Source organism: Astyanax mexicanus, chromosome 24 (genome assembly GCF_023375975.1).
Source record: "Astyanax mexicanus isolate ESR-SI-001 chromosome 24, AstMex3_surface, whole genome shotgun sequence".
NCBI classification, from domain to species: Eukaryota; Metazoa; Chordata; class Actinopteri; order Characiformes; family Acestrorhamphidae; genus Astyanax; species Astyanax mexicanus.
The window spans coordinates 16882300-16898861 of record NC_064431.1 but is presented as its reverse complement, the minus strand read 5'-3'; the positions used below and the strand labels follow the sequence as shown (position 1 = coordinate 16898861).

Genomic DNA, 16562 nt, shown 5'->3' with positions numbered 1-16562 from the left:
GTTCCTGTGCCAGCGGTGCCCGCCACCGCCAATGTTCCTGTGCCAGCGGTGCCCACCGCCCATGCTACGATGCCAGCGGTGCCCACCGCCAATGTTCCTGTGCCAGCGGTGCCCACCGCCCATGCTACGATGCCAGCGGTGCCCACCGCTCCTGCTACGATGCCAGCGGTGCCCACCGCCTATGTTCCTGTACCAGCGGTGCCCACCGTCCATGCTACGATATCAGCGGTGCCAGACACCGTCCATGTTCCTGTGCCAGCGGTGCCCACCGCCCATGTGCCGATGCCAGCGGTGCCCACCGTCCATGTTCCTGTGCCAGCGGTGTCCACTGCCCATGTGCCAAAGCCAGCAGTGCCCACCGTCCATGTTCCTGTGCCAGCGGTGTCCACTGCCCATGTGCCGAAGCCAGCAGTGCCCACCGTCCATGACCCTGTGCCAGCGGTGCCTACCGCTCCAGCGCCGACCACGCCGCCAGCCCCAGCTGCTCAAGTCACCGCGCCGTCAGCTCCTGCTGCCAGAGATGCCGCACCGCCAGTGTCTACTGCCCGAGTCGCCGCACCGCCAGCTCCTGCTGCCCGAGTCGCCGTGCCGCCAGCTCCAGCTGCCCAAGATGCCGCACCGCCAGCTCCTGCTGCCCGAGTCGCCGCACCGCCAGCTCCTGCTGCCAGAGACGCCGCACCGCCACCAGCTCCTGCTGCCCGAGTCGCCGCGCCTCCAGCTTCTGCTGCCCAAGCCGTCGCGTCGCCAGCGAGGCCCGTCACCACACCCATGCCCAGTCCCGGCGCCCAGGACTAAGTTTTGCCCCAAGCCTCGTGTGCCCAGGTCTGCCCCAAGGCCCCCGGACCCCAGCCCAAGAACTTTGCCCAGGCTGGCTCCACGAACTACCCCTATGACTTTAGCCAGTCCTGGGCATCCCCAGGTCTTTCTGGTCCCCATGTCGCTCCCCGTTATGGTTCCTGTGTCGGTCTATGTTCCTGTTCCTGTCTTGTCTGGTTTCTGTGTACCTGTTCCTGTCACCGTCTTCGTGTCTGTTCCTGTCAATGTTTTGGTTCCCGTTCCCATGTCTAGTCCTGTCCAGTCACCTGTCATGTCTCACGTCCAGTCATCGTCCCCTGTCCAGTTCCCCGTCCAGTCTCGTGTCTCGCCCAATGTCCAGTCTCCAGTCACGTCCCCGGTTCAGTCTCCTTTCTTTGTCCAGTCTCCTGTCCAGTCTTCAGTTCAGTCTCCAGTTCTGCCCCATGTTAAGTTTCAGGTCTCGTCTCTTGTGTTTCCCGGCCTCTCCCCGCCGCCGGCCCCCGGGGTTCGTTTTTACGCGCCTCGGGAGCTGCGCGTTTAGGGAGGGGCTTCTGTTACGCCCTCGCTATGTTTTCTGGTGTCTTCCCCGTTTCCTAGTGTGTTTCTCTTGTACTTTTCCATTACGTGTGTCTATTTGTAACTCCGCCCCTTCCCAGGTGTTCTGTGTTTCATGTTTAGTATAAATAGTACTTGTTAATCTATGTTTGCTGTCGGTCTTTGCACCTTCCTCTGTTGTCTGTCACGTTCACGTTTTCTCATTGTGTATTACGCCACGTCATCGCTCTTTCTATGTTATTGTGTTCTTACGTTCTTGTTTATTTCTAGTTTATATTTTGTCACGTTTATTTCTAGTCTTGTTATTTTCCTTGTTTGTACATAATCCACGTATTTATCCTTGTATATATTCCCTAGCCCTGTTTGTTCATTTCTGTTTAGCTTAGCTCAGTGTTGGTTTTCCCTGTTTGTTTATGTACCTATTTATATTCGTTATTCCCCTGTTTGTTTATTTGTTTATTTACCTATTATTTATTAAAAGTCTTATGTCTTACCCGCTTAAACGTCCGCCTCCCGTCTCATCACCACGCGTTACAACTACTAAAACAAAATAACCTGACAATTTTTGATAAGATTGAGTCTGACTTAGAAAACTCTTCGGACCTCCTTACAAGGCAATATTGCCATAATTAAAATGAATATAGTGCCACACTTAAATTTCTATCTTTAAATCTGACCACTTTCTCCTCTCACTAATTTTTTTGCCAAATTGTATTTAATGACATCCAGATTTATATGGGATAACAAACTGCCAAGAATTAAGTTATCGACACTACAATTACCAAAACTCCATGGAGAATCATTGATTCTAAATTAATTAACCCCCACCGACTGCAAGATTTAATATTCACTAATCCTGGCCCAAAAAACATGAAGTTACGATTTGGAAACATTGTATAAACATTTTGGAAACATTGTATAACACTTTTAGAATCTGGTCCAATACAGAAAAGTATATAAAAGGAAAAGACATAAATAGGAAAATAATACCACCAACACAAAAAAATCAGTACCACTGTAAAATAAGACTACCTTTATAAAGGGTTTATAGATAGTTTACAGTTAGTTTATTAATGGTTACTAATAAGGTTGTAAATGCCCTAAAAAAACAATAATCAGTTATCACACATACGCAGAATAGTGAACCCACAGCCATCTATATTGTTGCCCTTTCTACGTATGTGTTATAACTAATTATTAATGATTTTTAAGGCATTTACAACCTAATTAGTAGCCCTTAATTAACTAATTGTAAACCATTTATAAAGGTAGTCTTATTTTAAAGTGGTACCAAAAAAATCTGTCTCTCCACTCCACTATAATAATTACAATATTTTAGGAGATAAAAAAAAACTTTCATAGAACCTGCCTGGTCATCAAAAGGCATTAACACATGTAAATATATATATGACAATAAGAGATTTACTTCATTCCATTCTCTAAAAATCTCTTTCAATCTTTGAGTCTCATCTTACTTTGTTTATTTTCAATTAAGAGCAACACTCAAGGCATATGGCGTCCCAAGGAACACTTCTATTCCCAATCATCCGATTTTAGAATGGATTTCACCAACATTACCCTCAAAAGGATGTGTTACAAAAATATACTCTATCTGTTATAACTATATGGAACAAAGAATTAGAAATGTTAGGATTATCCCCGGATTGGGGTACAATCTGGGCAAATCTTAATTTGACGTTGAAAAATCGAGCACACCAGCTCATTCATTTTAAGTCTATACATAGAGTATACCTTACACCATATAAAAGATACAAAACTCTTGACACACACTATTGCCATATTTGCAAAAAAAAATACGCCTGGTACACGTTTTGGGAATGTCCTCTAATGGAAATCTTTTGGTGTCATGTTAATTTACGATTATTAGAATTTGTATAGATAGAATTTGCTTCCAATCTATGTTTATGCCTACTGAATGATGACTTTCATATGACTCAAAGCAAGCAACTCTTTGCCGGATTCACTGCTGCAAAAAAGACCATCGTCTCAACTAATCTCATTCATACAACCAGACTCGAATATACTGCAGCCCAACTTTACAATGCCAGACCTAAAACTGTTGAATTATGGCATTTGTTCAAGCTACTTTTTACAGAAAATTTACACAAAGAGTGAATGTTGCATAACTGCCCTTTCTTTTTGTCTCTAAGTTTCTGTATATTTCTATTGAATTCTTATGCATGTAAATTACTTTTGCTGCGGCCCCCCTACTCCCTCCCTCTTGTGTTTTCCCCAGTCCCATCCCAAAAACTGCAATAAAATTGTTAATAACCAAAAATATATAAAAGACAAAGAATATTTTACATGTTTTCTTCTGGGTTACTTTGCTTTCTAGTAATAAACAGGTGGGCTCTGATATACCCCTGATATAAACGGTATTAAACTGTCCAATAGTCTATGAATCAATTATTCAGTCAGTGAGCATGTGATGGAGCTGTTACTCACAACAGTAGGGTCTGAAGGCACTGGGAGAGGCTGCTGGAAGTTTGGTTTGCGGAACGGGTCCAGAGAGGGGTATAAGTTGGGCTGGAAAAAAGGACACTTTTATATTTTTTACTAGTATATATATATACATAAATATATAGCATATATATATATATATATATATATATATATATATATATATATATGCTACTGCTCCTCCTACAGTAAAACAGTCTGATTCAAACTGTTTTATATATTTTTACCTTATATTACAGCCCTTTTACACACAGTTTATCTCAAACACTTTGCACTGTATAAAAGGTTCTGTACTACTTTTACTAAATAATCAAAATAATAAATAAATTACTCAATTACTGATATAATCAATTCTGACAGTGCTGAGAATCAGAATGTATGAATGAATTTTTACAGTTATTAGTATAATGAACAGAAAGAAGTGTTACAATTCTATCACAATTACTGATAACCTACACAAGCACAACTATTGACCAAACTGTATTAAAACTAATTTAACATCAACTTCAGATAGAACACGGAATCAGCATAATCAGCACATGTTATGTTGGTATTTACCTGCTGATTTGTCGTATTTGCAGAGGGAAGGGGCTGACTAATAAAAGGTTGTGGTTGTATTGTGACGGCTAGCTGTGGCTGGAACTGTGATTGACAAGAGTACAGTGTTAGTGTTAGTACAGTAGAGTGTTTTATATGGGTGCATTATTATACTATTACATTAAATAAATTTGGGGGTTATAATAACAAAATGAGATTCCTGCTGATTAAATATCTCAATTATTTTGTAGAACTAGATCAGTTACTTACCCCTGAATTAACATCTGTGTTTACAGCAGCAGCTGCATTTGGATCTCCAGTAGAGGTAATGGAATCTTCACAATCCATATTAACGTCCTGTGAGGGAAATGTAGTTTTTAGGTTTTGTCATCACCTCATTTACAGAAGTGTGTTTAGTACAAGAATATTTACACAGCAGGTAAAATGCCCCAAATCTGATGTACAGTTACAACAAAAAGTATGTGAACCCTTTGGGATTACTTGGATTTCAGCATAAATTGGTCATTAAATGTGTTCTGATCGTCATCTAAGTCACAACAATAGACAAACACAGGCTGCTTAAACTAATACCACACAAAATTATATCTAAGAGCTAATTGGAGCCAGGATATGATGAGATTGGATGTGTTGGTTAAAGCTGCCCTGCCCTATAAAAACACACACCAGTTTTGAGTTTGCTGTCATTAAGAAGCATTGCTTGATGTGAATCATACCTCGCACAAAAGCGCTCTCAGAAGACCTACATTCAAGAATTGTTGACTTGAATGAAGCTGGAAAGGGTAACAAAAGTATCTGTAAAAGCCTTGATGTTCATGTGTCCACGGTAAGACAGACGGTCTACAAAAAAAGTTCAGCACTGCTGCTACTCTCCCTAGGCGTGGTCATCCTGTAAAGATGACTGCAAGAGCACAGCGCAGGATGATCAATGAGGTGAGGAAGAATCCTAGAGTGTCAGCTGAAGATTTACAGAAATCTCTGGCACATGCTAACATTTTTGTTGACAAATCTACAATCAGGAAAACATAAAACAAGAATGGAGTTAATGGGAGGACACAACGGAGGAAGCCACTGCTGTCCAAAAAAACATTGCTGCACGTTTGAAGTTTGCAAAAGAGCACCTGGATGTTCCACAGCAGTACTGGCTAAATATACTGTGAACAGATAAAACCAAAATTGAGTTGTTTGGAAGGAACACACAACGGTATGTGTGGAGAGAAAAAAGGTACAGCACAGCATCATCAAAATCTCATCCCAACTGTGAAATATGGTGGAGGGGGCATCAATGGTTTGGGCTGCTTTGCTGCCTCAGGGTCTGGACAGATTTCCGTCATCAACGGAAAAATTAATTCCCAAGTTTACCAAGACATTTTGCAGGAAAAATTAAGACCCTCTGTCCACCAACTGAAGCTCAACAGAGGATGGATGATGCAACAGGACAACGACCCAAAACATTGGGTAAATCAACAACTGAATGGTTTTAACAGAAGAAATTACGCCTTCTGGAGAGTCCTGACCTCAACCCAATTGAGATGCTGTGGCATCATGTTCTCGAGAGAGTGATTTACACCAGATATCCCAAGAATATTGCTGAACTGAAACAGTTTAGTGAAGAGGAATGATCCAAAATTCCTCCTGACTGTTGTGCAGGTCTGATCTGCAACTACAGGAAATGTTTGGTTGAGGTTTTTGCTGCCAACGGAGGGTCAACCAGTTATTAAATCCAAAGATTTGCATACTTTTTCCACCTCACTGTGAATGTTAACATGTTGTGTTCAATAAAACCATGCAAGCGTAATATTTTAAGCTTATACCAAGTATATTTTGGTATTAGTTTAAGCAGACTGTGTTTTTTTATTGTTGCGACTTAGATGAAGATCAGAACATATTTATTTACTGTATTTGGCCGTATACCAGCTAACAGAGAATGTTATAAGAATTTTTTGCAAAGTTTTCCAGGAAGGTTAGTCTGTTAAGTTATAGAAATAATATTTCAAAAATAAATGTTCTGAAAATGTGTGACATAATAATGGTTTGTATCACAACGTTATTTGAACGTTTTACACATATCATTTCCAGCTAGACGAATACCAACATTATGGAAATGTTAAAAGTAACATTACCAAAACTAAAAATTAAAACATTGACACAAGTGATGTTGCAGCGACATTACCAGAACATTTAAATACATTACATAAAACGTTTTCCAAGAACATCCAGAAAACTTGACTGATAGTACGTTCTAAAAGCGTTAACTGAATCTGCAGGCTGGAATGCATTCTTGGTGATAGCTCCTGTGATGCTGGAGGAGATGAAACTGAAGCTAAAGCTCTTTAGCACATGAGTTTCAGTTTAGGAGTGTGAACAGTTCAGATGACCTTAAAAAGATCCTTAAAAACAGCCTAAAATAAACATCAGATTTGTAAGAAAAAAGGATTTGGCCCACTTTTACATGATGTGTGACTGTGATCTAGTCACAGTTATTATCTCTGATGGCACAAGATATAGATTAATAAATGTAAAATCTACCTCACTCTGCTGTTGGGAATCTGCAACATAAGACTGGCGGCCCTCCGCAGAATCCTACAGAATAAAAACACAGATCTGTATCACACTCTTCTCTCCGACAATCAGATCAACCTGCTCCAGTGCTCAAACTGTCCTTCATTTACATACTGTATTACATTGCATGTCTAAATGTATCAGTAGTGGGATATTCTAAAGCAGCAAGATCAGTGTGCCAAATGCCAAGAATTTGTTTACAAATTTTCACTTTACAAAATCAACTAAATATGTTATTTTTATATGATGGATTATATTTTATAGAGGTTAATTATATCACTTATTTTCCTATTTTCTTAAATTATTTTCTTCTATTCCATTTACATTTTTTATATATTTAATTTAAATGTAGATTTCACATAAATTCACTAGATTATTATGAATCTATTTGCTGTAACAATTTCACAAATAAGGCTCATAAAAAACCCTCCTGCAGAACAGGCCTTAGTGAGGTTATTATAATATCATACATCACTGACATCTGCCGATCACATCAAATATTGTAAATTTCAGTAAATTAAATATATTATATATAAATAGTTACATTTGTTACTCACACAGACCTGACACTTTTCAATGTCCGCCATTTCAATGTCCGCCATGTTTTTTTTCCTGCACACGTCTACAGTTCACCCTCTAATCTGGAACAGAAAACAACTAATGTGTTTACAGGCACACTAATAATACCATCATCTATATGTTTTAACATATTATTAGTAATCAGATAAAATATCAGATTTCAACACATTCCAGGTTACACAAGTGCTTACATACACATCACCTTACCTATTTATAATATTATACTATACATCACATACACAACACATTACAACCTCTTACACTACATAAATCTTATTATTAGATATTTAAGAAGAGTATTTAGATAAGATATATTTAAGATATTTTGATTCTAATAAAGAATGCAGCAGCAGAAGTACACACAACATATTTAGAAACAAATCTGATTAAATACCTGTTTACGAACCTACACATGTCTTCATATGAGTTTATATGGAGTGATGATGATGGTAAAACATCTGATCTATTACAGTTTTCTTTAGGGACTATTTTGCCATACTACATACTTTTGGCATCCCTCCACAATTGTAATATGTGTAAAAACAGGTTTTAGAACCAAAACTTTTTCAGAACTCTAGGTGGGTACACTAAACCCACCTAGAAGTGTGATGGAAGGTGTTCATTGAAATGATTCATAATCAATGACGTGTGATGATTCATAAACAATGACGACTATTAATGATATTACTTTTTGTTCTATGTGATGATAATGTGTACTGAACTGAACATTTTACCCTCAGTGAGCATTTCTGAAATGCTGAGTGAGAGTTTTCTCTATCTGGCGCCAGCAGTATGTGTCTGTGTGTGTGTGTGTATTAAAGGAATGTACGTCACAGCTGTCGTGTCTACAAGCCCTGGCGCCAGGGCCATCTTCCTCTCCTGCTTGCAGTATTTTGAGGACCAGCCTGAGATGCTCACTAAGGGATTATGTCATATCACATGTCAGAAGAAGTTGACGTGTCACAATGGTGGCACTGTGCCCATAATTGGGAAAGCAAGATAATAAGGGTGGGGTATAAAGAGAGCTTGGCACGCTTGCAAGGCAGGAGTTCACTCTGTATTCATTACGTGTGGCTTCTCAATAAATCTTGTTACTCATTCTGATCAAGACTCAGAGACTCTGAAAATTTCTTTCTTCCTGTCATTATTTTCCACCACAATTTGGCGTCACGGAACAGGATGAGCATGGTCTTGCGATGGAGGGGGAGAGACTAGCACCTGCCGAGGACGCTCTCCAGCAAAACAGCTGGGCCCAAGAAGCAAGGGAAAAATTCCACAGAAAAAAGGACAAGTACCGCGGGGGTAAGTGCAGCCTCTCACCCCCCATTCGCAAATCCAGGCCTCATCGACAAACATTGGTGGTGAGTGACAGGTTAACTAATTTACTCATTAAGGAAATTTTAAATGTAAACAATTGTTCTTAAATTAATTTACTCCCCTCCATCCTTCCTTCAGCACTCCGCCCTGGACAGTGTATAGTTACATGACGGTGTACAAGACTAGCCTGGTCGTGAGGCCTTTATTGATGTATGTAAATATATCTTTAAAGTAAAGAGAAGACTAGCCTGGTCGTGAGGCCTCTATTGATAGACGTGTCATTAGAGTATAGGTCCCGGGACCGTGGGGAGGAGTGCATAAAATAATACTAATAGTACAGGGTACTGATTGTGTATTAAGCAGGGATAGAAGAAGGAAGGTGAGACGTGATTATTGGGGCTAAATTACTCTGAGTCATTAAAATCGAATGAGAGAACAAAATGGGATCCCAAGTAACTAAAGAATTGAAACTTAATCCAAAAATTCATGATGCAGCTCTTTTCAATCAAATGAGCCAAGACTATATGTGTATGTCTGTGCGTGTGTGTGTTTATGTAGTGTTGTTCAAAGGTTTGGAATCATTAGCATATAAACCCAATATACATATATTAAAGTAGGGCAGAATATTGAGCCATGCTGGTACTGTTCAATGTAACAATGTAACATGCTGTAGAATTCTGAGGATGACAGTTTAGTGAATATGTGAGACAGCTTCATGTTTGAGTAGTAGTGATGAGTTATGTACAAATGTCCACATTGTGAAAGTCATCCCTGATTGAAACAGAAAAGAGATGAGGATTCCAGGCTTTTGATACAATGTGTGTGTGTGTTTCTGCGTGTGTTGAATAAAGCAGTGAGAGAGATAGACAAAACATCTCTTTTCTGCTATCTTCTATCACATTTGGTGTGCGTGTGCGTGTCTGTGTGTGTGTAAGTGTGTATGTTTCTAACATTTGTCTAACTCTGATATTCTATAAGCGAATCTAATGATGAATATAATGTGTGTGTGGCTGTGTCAGAATCGCTCCCTATTCCAGAAATAGTGCACTATATAGTGTGTAAACCATTTTTGGAGTACTGTTTAAAACCCCAGCAGTACATTCTATTCCCTATATAGTTCACTATGGAAAACCTAATGCATCACAAAATTTAGAAATTTCAAAATATACTATAATGCAATGCAGTGCTGTTGTATTAGACGTCCTCAGAGCAGGACAAACATGGTTTATTGTTTGGTTGTTCCATAATTCGTTTAGTAAATAGAAAATGCTACATAGTGAAAGAGTTAATGAGTGAGCCATTCTGAACACAGCTTCTGTCTTCATGTGGTTTAGGCCTTTTCTATTCTTATTATTTTCTTATTGAGACTGACTTCAGCTCAGTCTCAGCTGAATGAGATTTAAAGAATACACATATCTAATTTCTCTAGTGGTTCTCGTGTATCTCAGTCTATGCTGATCTTTTGATTCTCTTAATGAGGATGGTAGATTTTAGAAACCAGTAAGAAAAGACCTTACTTTCTTTGGAAAGGTTTAATTTGACAAACTTAATATTGTATCTATTACGAGCTGCAGTGAATTGGGTCTCTCTTTCTGACTTTTAAACAAGGAGACATCAGATGTTTTTAAAAAAAAATATATATATATGGAACTTTCTGTTTTGCTTTCCATATGTTTTCTATTTCTCGCAATGAAGAACTTGCTTGCATATTCTTGGCTATATTTTGAGTCCCCATCAGAGCACAACAATATAATGTTAATGTTTATACAGTTTAGAAATATCAAGCATTGTTTGGCTGGAAATAATTTTTGTTTTAGTTATTTCATGAGGCTAAACAATTTTTAACCATGTTAGAATTCCTTTCAGGATTTCTTTTTTATTATTATTTTTTTTCTTTTAAGGTTTTTTTTTTGGGAGGGATTTTTCTCTTTTGACTGATTGTTGCTCAGTGCTGTTTTCTGGGTGTTTGAGAAGGCGGGGGTGGTGCTCATCACAGGAGTTTTGACCCTCAGAGACAGGGTCCTCTGCAACAGTACTGTGAACATCATCTGAACCAGAGCACTTCATGAGGAGAGTCTCAGATGAGAGACTGTGTTTGGTCCAGCTGTCGGTCGATGGCTGGACTGCGTCTTCACCGGACCTGCTGTGATTGAAATGTTACAGCACTGGTCCAGGAAACTGGTTTCAGATCTGGAAGAACTGAGCGATCAGAGACCGCTTCAGACAGCACCTGCTCAACCATCAACACCACCCACCCCCAGCAGCCAATCAGCCCAGTGGATCCACCCCTCAGCCTGAGCCAGCAACAGAGACGTGAGACCAGATTTTTTATTTTTATGCCTGTTTACTTTTTTCCATTAAAAGGAGTGATTTTATTTAATTTTTGATGTTTATGCCTCATGTAGAAAATGTTTGGTTAAACTTTAAATCTGGTGGTGACTCAAATTATGACTGTTTTACCTTTCTTTTTAAGAAAAAAAAGGGAGGTTTTAGCTTTTTTTGTTTCTCTTTTAACCCTTATATTGTGTTAGAAAGCTGTTTACACCTGTGGTGTTCGCGGGTCAATTTTGACCCGTGATTTGAAAATGCTTGAAAATGCTTAAAATCACCAGTTTTCTTCCAATATTGTTTTTCAACTCATTGTTGGCTTAGTATACATTCATATAAATGGAACCAGTGTGGGAAATTTCTTTAGTTGGCTCCACAGACACAGTGTTTTAAAAAGTACCACTCGTTTTTGAATGCAAAAACTATTTAAATTCACAAAAAATATTTGTCATACTTATAGACTGAGTAATTAGAAACTGTAAATGTGTTATAGACCTATATTAGAGTACACCTACCAAAGAAAAAAAAATATTATTTAAAATTATTAACAATAGTGACATCTTTGGTGTTTCGGGTCAAAACTGACCCGCATAGATAAATAGTAGGATAAAGACAACAAGTGTTCAAATTTCTTTCCATAAAACCAACTTTTATTTAACCATAGTAATTAACCAAGCAATTTAACTTTAACAAATCAACAATGACCAACAACAGTGTGTGTGTGTGTGTGTGTGCGTGTGTGTGTGTGTGCACCTGCATTAACCATAAACTGAACATTGAAAAATAATATGATGTTAGTGCAGGTGAGTCACTCTGAATGAACTTATGAACTTATGAACCATGAAACTTAGCATCAGAAACTTTAACTGTGTGTGTGTGTGTGTGTGTGTGTGTGTTTGTGTGTTTGTGTGTGTGTGTGTGTGTTCAAATGCATGAATCACAGTATTTGATGGTTATTGTGTGCTCCGCGCAAATGAATTTCTTGCATGTGTGGCAAGTGGTGTTGGACTTCCTGTCCTTTTTGGTGGGGCAGGACTGGCACCTCTTCCTCTTGCTGCTCCTGGAATCTCCTCCCTGGTTTGTATCACAGGATGATGATGTGAGTGTTGGCTGAAGCCCTTTCACCAAATGAACAGACGCTTCGGTTCGGGGCAGCCTCTTTCGTCTTTCGATTTAGGGAGAAACCAGAGACTTGCCCAACTCCTCCAGCAAAAGCCTCCTCTTGAAAGGTTTTTCTCCATTCCATCCTGGATCTATTTCAGTCCACACTACATATGCGTTGTATGCCGAAACGTCCAGCATGTTGTAGAACACAACCACTGGCCTCCTTTTTGTCCCCCGCTTGCATGTGTATGTGCCGGTGACCTTGTCCAGGTTGTGAACACCGCCTTTGTTCTTGTTGTAATCCAGGATCATGTCTGGCTTCTTGTCCTCCCTACTGCTCACACCAGCATCCCTGTGGAGAGTTGACATCAGAATGACATTTTTGTTTTTTTTGGGACAGTAGGAGACAACTGTGGTTCTTTCTGAGAATGCAAACTTGGATGAGAGAGGAGCCCTGTCTTTCGTTCCAAGAAGAGCTAAGGGAAGCTCAGGTTTGTTCTTCCTGACTGTTCCCACCATCGTCAGCTTCCTCTTTAGAAGCTCTTGCGCAAGGTCATAGGAGGTAAAAAAATTATCACAAGTTATGTTGTGCCCCCGAAGACCCTTGGTCATGTCCAGGACGACCCGCTTGCCCTGGTTCTTCTCTGGCACTCCGGTGGCAGATTTTCCGGTATATATTTGCATATTCCATGCATAGGCAGTTTTTGCATCACATGCTGCCCATATTTTGATCCCATATTTTCCAGGCTTGCTTGGCATGTACTGCCTGAAGGGACAGCGGCCTCTGAAAGGGACTAGCCGTTCATCCACTGTCACCTCTGGCCCAGGATTGTACACAAAGGGTACATTTTCCACCCATTTGTCCCAAACCTCCCTGATGGGAGCAAGCTTGTCATTCTCACAACGAGCAACTCTGGTCTCCCTGTTGTCAAAACGTAGCACTCTTGATAACACATGAAAGGCTTGAAGGGACATTGTGGCACGAAAAATAGGGCGTCCTGACTCACTATCCCATAAGCTGGCCGTAGCTTCATTACAGGATCTGGACACCCCCGCAAGAAGCAACAGTCCCATGTGCGCATCTAGCTGTGTTTTGTCCATCTCCGTCCAGCTATCACCAAACACTCTTCTCCCTTCCATGTTGGTCATCTCAAGTAGGATACTCTGAATAGGTCGTGGAAAGAACAGTTCAAACGTTGACTTGATGTCTTGGGCGTGTGACACAGCGTATCTAGTAGGCCCTGGAGTCATTCTGAGGATGTTTTCCATCGGTGCCCTGGCTTGGGTTTGAGGAGGGCTTGATAACCATGAAATGTCACCTTTTTTTTACTTGAAGACCTCTCCTTGAGCATCTGTGACATCTGGGTCCTCCTCATCAGATGTTTGGTCTTGTTCAGGGTCATACTGAACATCATCCTCCTCCTCAGACACATCCTCCTCAGCTTCACTTTCCTCTCTCTCCTCAAGATCACCATCATTACCAAAGATATGATCTAGCACCTCATGAACAGAATACATTTTGCTCATGTTGACTGATAATCCTACAGAAATTCAACTAATAATATCCCACCCAAACCCTCTTTATATGTGCCAATGTTTGTTTATAAACAATGTATCAATATGCTGTGAGAAAGTTTTAGTTCATGTGGGTAGTGGTGTTTGTGTGTGTGTGTATGTGGGCCAATGTTTGTGTGCCTGTATGCATTTTCTATATGTCTCTGTGTCTGTGCATGTGAAAGAAGCTTGTGTGTGTGTGTGTGTGTGTGTGGGTGGGTGGGTCATAATTGGGCATATTGGGCCACAATTGATCCTCAGAGCAACCCATAGCTTTAAGGTGATGCATAAAACAGCCAGTATTCTCTGCCGGGTCATTTTTGACCCGTAACACCACAGATGTAACTTTTTTTTTTTGAGACCTTTAGAATTTACTAAAAAGGTAAAAATGTATATTTCTGCATTCAATCAGGTGTGTCTGAGGATTAGATGAAGCCTCATTCCAGAACAAAAAAGCAAATGGTAATTTTTACACATTTAAACTTGAAAACGGGTCAATTTTGACCCGAACACAATAGAAGGGTTAAATAGTGTTTCTCATCAAAAACTTTGATGAATTAAAAATAATATCTAGTTCAGGGAAAAAATCTTTAATTTCATTGTAAACAGTAGCCAAACATGGTTGCTGGGCAGATTAATACATTAGAGGCCTATCACACATTGGCCCTCAATTTTCACTGGAAAGTTTTTTTTTTTTTTAGGTTTACATTATGTAATTTATGTTGCCTAATGACTATGATTTGTATAAAACATTTTTAATAACAATCATCTCCATTAAGGCTTATGTAAGGGAAGTTGTTTACTGGCTTTTGACAAAAATTAATACATATAAACTCAGATGTAGTTGTAACTAGCTAAAGTAACCAAGCATGCTGGCTTAAATAAAAATCAACCATTTAAAATCTTATTAATACATCAATGTAGACTATCAACTACAAAAAGAGCTTTGCTTGCTCCAAAAGTTTTTAAAAAAAATATATATAGGGTAAGATAGAAATCTTTCTCTTATATGTGCATTAATATTAATGCTAAATTAATTCAATATATATAATAATAACTAGCTTGCTAAACCACCAGCTAACAGTCTTGCAACTATGCCAAACAAGTGAAACTTAAATATGTTTTTATTTTTTGCAATTAATTTACAGGTAGCACAGTTCGCAAAAATATATATTGGAACTGAACAAGGAAAATAAATATTAGGCCAATAACTTCAAACAAGACCACTGCAGCTCATAGCTTCAAAATCACTGTCATAGGAACTAGTTAGTCTAAACTTAGGTGGACCATGCCTACAACAGCTTGTGGACACAACTCCACACACATTAAAATTCTAACATCAGCCAAATGTTTTTAGACTCAAGTTAACAGATGGATATTCTGAACAATGCTTTAAGGATTTCTGAGTATGTGTAAAGTTGAGGATTGTTTGTCTACAGATTGGCATTAAGAATTTTGGCACATAACAAACTATTTTAAAATAAATAAAACTAAGATTAATCTGAAGTGCACAAATAAGTTTTAGATGTGCTTCAAAGGAAGAACTGGGTGATCCCTGATGGATATAAACCGATAGAGAGTTACAAATCTTTGGTGCATAAATACAGAATGCAACGCTAAATGTTCTCAACAAATGAGCTGGAATTGTCGATCTGTCAGGAGTCCTGATATATACTTAGCTGCTAAGCAGTTAAGAGATTTTTACACTTTTTACACTAAATGAATATTAAAATCCAATCTACATAATCTTCTCTCTTTTTTTATGTGTGTGAGTTAGAACTGTAGCTGCAGCATTTTGACCACGATGTAATTTGTAAATTGTAGAGAATAATAATTGTAATCCAGAGAATAATGCATTACAATACTCTAATCAAAACAAAGGTGTAGATCAGCTTCTCAGCATCTAGTGTAAGAAAATGTCTAATTAATGTATAAAAAATATATACATTATTGTGGTTGAAGATTAAATTAGACAATGTGAAAGGTTAAAAGAAAATAAGAAGGCATTTGATAAATAAATGTTGAGACTATGTATTCTATAGTCTAGAGCGAAAACAGTGACAATGTTGAAAAACATTGACTTGATTTTAACACTTTTAAACTTCATGTTGTAATTCTGGAAAAAAAAAAAAAAAAAAAAAAAGAGAAAGTTAATGTAGTAAAATTTGTTTATGAATCTTCTCAGATCCATGGTGGGCATGACGAGGCAGGGAGAGTCCGGCGTGGGGACTGGTGTGCAATAGGCCCCAGCATGTCCACAGCTGAGATGAAGAAACACTTGTTCTCATACTCTGTATGCGGACACTTGTCATTACTCCCGGGGCTTCTTAGGCGTTATGTAGACCATCATGGAATCTTGGATGATTCCATTTGGTCTAGAAGGGGGGAGTGAAGGGTGTGATTGGAGATAACCACACCTTTACACTCTTATTCTTAAATGTTTTATACATTTATATATACAGTTATTATTTTTACTGTTCACTTTATAATTCACTTAATAACCTTATGATCTTTGCTCTCTTTTTAACTGTCACGGCGACACAAGGCTTTGGAGGTTGTTTTTACTTTTTCAGGAATCAGGAAGGTCAGAGTGTTTTCATCAACAATGAGAGCTGTGAGGAGAACGTGACCCTGAGTGGCAGAGAAGCTTCACTGCTGTTCTGCTGTTCTGGGACCAGTGCATATGAACTAGGAGACAACAAGTTATCTGAGTGAAGTGCTGGAAACTTCTC

The 16562-nt window shown here is 39.1% G+C and overlaps 1 protein-coding gene and 1 pseudogene across 4 annotated transcripts in view; both read right to left on the bottom strand.

Annotated features, from left to right (window-relative positions):
• LOC103038662 (E3 ubiquitin-protein ligase DTX3L-like) overlaps window positions 1–16562 on the bottom strand; it is a 45995-nt gene that overhangs the window by 26537 nt on the left and 2896 nt on the right. For 2 of the 4 annotated variants that reach the window (XM_049471988.1, XM_049471991.1), the window contains exons 2-6: window positions 7506–7589; window positions 6916–6969; window positions 4639–4725; window positions 4390–4473; window positions 3817–3897 (exon numbers count right to left, since the gene is read on the bottom strand). In XM_049471988.1, coding sequence (XP_049327945.1) covers window positions 3817–3897; window positions 4390–4473; window positions 4639–4725; window positions 6916–6969; window positions 7506–7550 — 351 coding nt within the window. In that variant the 5' untranslated portion in view covers window positions 7551–7589. The remainder of the gene's footprint in view (window positions 1–3816; window positions 3898–4389; window positions 4474–4638; window positions 4726–6915; window positions 6970–7505; window positions 7590–16562) is intronic. The other 2 variants (XM_049471990.1, XM_049471989.1) reach the window with 1 other exon arrangement.
• On the bottom strand, window positions 12097–14237 carry LOC111194250 (piggyBac transposable element-derived protein 4-like; annotated as a pseudogene).